This window comes from Morone saxatilis, unplaced genomic scaffold, assembly GCF_004916995.1.
Source record: "Morone saxatilis isolate NCDOM2014 unplaced genomic scaffold, NCSU_SB_2.0 Contig23, whole genome shotgun sequence".
Classification (NCBI taxonomy): Eukaryota; Metazoa; Chordata; class Actinopteri; family Moronidae; genus Morone; species Morone saxatilis.
This window is the reverse complement of record NW_023339796.1, coordinates 112,982-117,859: the sequence shown is the minus strand read 5'-3', so window position 1 is coordinate 117,859 and position 4,878 is coordinate 112,982. Positions and strand designations below refer to the sequence as shown.

General features: G+C 44.8%; 1 protein-coding gene across 1 annotated transcript in view; it reads left to right on the top strand.

Moving 5' to 3' along the window:
- Positions 1–632: 632 nt before the first annotated feature.
- The window catches only part of LOC118334388 (PEX5-related protein-like), a 9,787-nt gene continuing 5,541 nt past the window's right edge, over positions 633–4,878 (top strand). Inside the window, exons 1-3 of the mRNA XM_035670290.1 lie at positions 633–737; positions 1,288–1,367; positions 1,422–1,567. Of these exons, the coding sequence (XP_035526183.1) occupies positions 633–737; positions 1,288–1,367; positions 1,422–1,567 (331 nt within the window). The remainder of the gene's footprint in view (positions 738–1,287; positions 1,368–1,421; positions 1,568–4,878) is intronic.

The window sequence follows — 4,878 nt, the reverse complement described above, 5'->3', positions numbered from 1 at the left end:
ACAGAAATTATAAAGGATCCCTACAAGAAAGACCTTTAGTTTTACCAAAAACAGCGTAATATCAGCTCATCACCTCTCCACAGACTCCAGACACCAAACACTAATTTTACCTTCAGATCATCCTTTAACTTCATTCAAGCAGTGGACAGAAACAGAATAAAAACTGTCTTTGTTAGTCTTCACGCTTTAGGTTGTGTCTTTATTATCAGGCAGTGGCAGCTGGTGAAAAATATTCTCAGTGTGGGCTTGGCCATACTTTTAGTTTCTGTAACCATGCGCCAACTCAAAAGCCCCACAAAACCTTCACACAATCCGTCCAATTTTGATAAAAGTGCCTGTTTTTATCCACCTCCTCCGTGCGTGAGCATGTTCAACCCTTCCTAAATTACGGCTAGCTTTACAGTGTTATCCATTGTGTGCCCTGGTGTTCTCCATGTTTCTTTACTTCTCTGACAGTGCTTTCATATCCTCCTCCGGTAACTGTCCATGCTGGATCTGTCCCAGTCGTTTTAAAAAGCAACGGAAAGCAAAATAAAGCATTGGCATGAGTGGGCGCGCCCCAGGCTAGCCAAGCCTTCTCTACGGGAGAAACCGTGCATATACTGCTCCCTTTCCCCGCTAGCCTCTGTCTGATGAGAGTCAGGTTGAGTCTGGGCACAGCTCTTTTCAACCCCAAACTTTCTCCCGACAAAGTTCTCGCTCCTCAAACGGATCTTGGAGGAGAGATTTCCACCGAGGTTAGGGTTGGTCTTGGAGGAGTAACGTTCGCGCTCGCCATTGTCGTCTAGTAAAATACCGTGCCCCTAGAGCCCGGTCCTTAATTTTATCCAGAGGGCGAGCCTTGGAGCCCGATAAAATAATCGGCCCCTTCTTGGATTCGATTTAAGGACGACTGATTGGCTAAATTTATGTCATACACATTCATATCTTTAATTAGCAAATTGTGGCTTAACTGCTACATAGACCCGTCTCCTGGAGCCGCTTTCTCTATCGCCCCAGACGCTATGGGCGTTCAGACAGGCCAGAAGGATAGGTTGCGAATATTATTTTTCTATCATAACATTTTACACATATTTACTGGGTGCATCCAATATTTCCACAACACACAAATATTTGACATACTGATATTTTATCAATTATTATTATTATCTTTATTTTTAATTTTTTAATTAATTTAATTTTTAATTTTATTTAATTTTTTGGCTCAGGGGGCGCGGCCTAACGCGCCCTCCTAATTGGCCAGCCCGCCCCTGGTATCAGATAATTGACCTGCCATTGTTTCTGCAGTTCTGTCACACTCTGGACCTTGGTGGACCGGTCAGTGAGCCGGGGACGAGGCACGGGGGCAGCTGCAGCAGCGGGGGCAAGTAATGTGGTAGTATTGCATAGTGTCGGTGGCAGCAACACTAACAAGGACGCAGGAGGAAGCCCTCTGAGCGCGGAAGGGCAGCTCCGAGGAGCCCTCGGCGGCCGGACGAGACCCTGAGAGACAGAGCTGATCAGTTGATTTGGAAGCACCTGCCTGCAAGTCCCAGAACAAAAACTGAGAGGAGTCTACTGGACTCAGGTAGCTCTAACACACAGGAAGCATGTGGCAGTCAGATAATTCACATATATTATATATATAAACAGCATTATGAAAAAACATTATGAACCAGATGAAAAGAATATTTTTAATTCAATTCAATTCATTCAATTTATTTGTATAACGCTAATTCATAACAGAAGTTATTCAGAACTTTATATAGAGGTCGAACTCCTTATAAAATTACCAGGACCCAACAGTCACGACACCATGAGCAAAGACCTTGAGACAGGGGGCAAGGAAAAACTGCCTTTTAACAGGAGAGAGAGAAGAGAGAGCGACCCAGAGAGAGAGAGAGACAGAGAGAGAGAACAGAGAGAGACAGAGAGAGAACAGAAGATGTACCGCAACACATAGCAACAACTAATTAATAGTGATATCGATGACGATCATGGAAAAAGACGGTGACGACGACAGCAGCAACGACGGGAACAATAGCGAGCAGCGACAACAGCTACCCGCAGCAACAACAATAGTCAACAACAACTAATAATATAACGATAATATTTCAGATAGTTAGCAATGCAGTCTAGCAGGACCATGGCAGGAGGTCCACCAGGATCCATGAGAACCTGCAGGACGATAAACACAAGAACTCCCGGGGAAGAAGTGAAGTTATGAGCATGCATTCATGGGACATTTTAGACTTATTGGAGAGATCCATTAGAAGATAAAAGGCCATAATCTGCCTTCCTTGATCTTACCAGAAAGATCCTTATATCACCAAGAAATAAAAGTTCAGCACACACATCAGACACTGACAATAACAACCTGCCACATTCACCCATTTAGTCTATCAACTGAAGGCGAGCGTTTGGGCACACTTGAAGAGCTTGATATGACTCTTTCAATATGTGAGACTCATCGCACAGTGGATGGCAGTAGATGGTTAAATTAGCTCTTCAATGTACTGAATTGAGAAATGTTTTAAATCTAATTGTGACACCTATAATTGGCAAGGAATTGAAGCGTTGAATTAAGATACCAAAAGATTCACTCATTTAGCTCAACGTTTGGCGTGGAGGACTACTATGATTGGACAAAGTTGCAAGGTTGCACAGAATTCACAGGTATTGGTTTAATTTGCATTAATTCTGGAACTTCCTGGAGGGACTGATATACCGCCTACTGTTAAATGTCTTTAAACTCTACATTTATCTTGTTCCTTTCTGTTTCTTTTTTACTGGATGTGTCAGTGGCGGTGACGACGTATTTCACTGCACACATCTGACTGGTTGATAAATCATATTTGACTCTCACACCGTGGCAGATATTTTGGTCCACTGCATCATAAACGTGTCAGAAAACCTGCAGTTCGAACAGTTTACTGCATTACTGACGGTCTGTAATCAATACTGGCCCTGAATATTAGATTACATGTTCATTTTAAGCACCAATAACTGGTCAGAGAATGCATTATGTGCATTCCTCATCTAAAGTGAGGTCATTCGCAGCGACCTTTAAATGTCATTATCAGACTCCGGAACATGACGCCAGAGTTTGAACAGATGAAATTTCAGCTGAAAATCCAGAAACAAACAAACAGCAGTGAGTCTGTTAAAGACTCATAATGAATGTGAGGAGGAGGACGGAGCAGACAGGGGGACGGAGCAGGTCAGAGGTGTTAATTAATGGCGAGTGTACCTGCTGAGTCGGAGGTGACAGATGGGCACAGAGGAGGAAGGAGGACAGCCAAGGACGCAAAGTTAGAGGAGGACAGGAAGAGAGGGAAAACAGAGGCGGAGGTCAGCCGAGGAAGCTGGACCAGAACAAAAGAGCTTTGGGAGAATCACAAAAGGAGCAAAGGAGAAAGGAGAAAGAAGAAAGAAGAAAAGGAGAAGGAAGGAGTCCAGTGAATTAATGAGCAGTGAAGAGAAGATGTGTTTCTCATATTTATTCTGCAGCTGCTCTTAATTTGATTACGAGAGAATCCATCTTGCCATGCTTCAATCTACAAGTCCAACCACAGCGGTTCAGACCAATCAGCATCCTTTGAGGATCTGCTGGCAGTGTGACGCAGCAGGAAATGACTGTCAGTTTGAAAACACAATGCTGGCTGCTAAACAGGTTAGTATAGATGCTGCTAACACCAGGTATATCAGAACCGGAGAGTAACGGACAGGGATGGAAATCAAATTCCAAATTGTCCGAGGAAAGAGTGACAGCGGAGAGGAAGAAACGGTGCAACCCTTCATTTCACAAAGAAACTCAAACTGCAATCACTACTCTGTGTTCAGACTTTAGGGAATAAACGCAGAATCAATTGATAATAGTCCCGACTGGATCATTGATCTGGTTAAAGTTTGCCTGTATTAGTCATAGACAAGTTAGCGCTGCTGTACAGACGCTAACATCGGTCCTACCAGATGGATTGTGATGAAATGTTCAGACATTTATGTTCTCCTCAGGATGGACTGACCCTTCCTAAGCCCCGCCCCGTTTGCTCTGTGCTCCAATCACAGTTGAGCAAGCCTCGTTCATCTTCCTCCCTGTACTTAAATATGCTACGTGCTAGGCTAATCGATGTTGAAAAGACAACCACATTTTGAAGATGGTCAAAAGATAAAAGAGACATATAGTCATATATTAAGTTAGCTACTGTTAGCAAAATGCTAGCTAACTAGCTACATATATATAGTGCAAACACCAACCACCAACAGTAACATTGTAACAGCCAGTGGGACACATCCTCCACATGAATGTTTTTGTAGATGTAAAACCGGATTAGAGGGAATGTCCCTCATCTGGTCTGTTAGACATTATTCACTGTTACTCCTCCTAAGAAGATGGAGGGAGGAGCAGGGAGAGGAGACGGAGGTAGAGAGCGACCTGAGCAGATTGAAGGGATGAAGAGGAGGAGGAGCAGAGGGTCCCTGCTGAGCTGTGGAGGATAGGGGGAGACAGAGGGGGGACAGAGGGGGGGACAGAGTGGAAACAGAGGGGGAGACAAAGGGGGGAGAGGAGGTGATAATTAGCGGGAGTCTACCTGCTGGGTTGGAGGCGAGGGGTCGGGTGGAGGGGGCGTCGCTCCGGCTCTCTGACAGGAAGTCATCGATGGAGGGACTCAGCAGGGGTCGACTCTCCTGCTGCTCCCGAACCAGCTGGAGACCAAAAACACCACAGTTAGAGACCAGAGTCTACAGACCAGAGTCCACGGACCAGAGTCCACGGACCAGAGTCCACAGACCAGAGTCTACAAGCCAGAGTCCACAGACCAGTAGAAACAGTATTCAGAACCCTTTGGGAGTTCACTGCGTCTCTTTACTGCGTCTCTTTACTGCGTTTCTTTACTG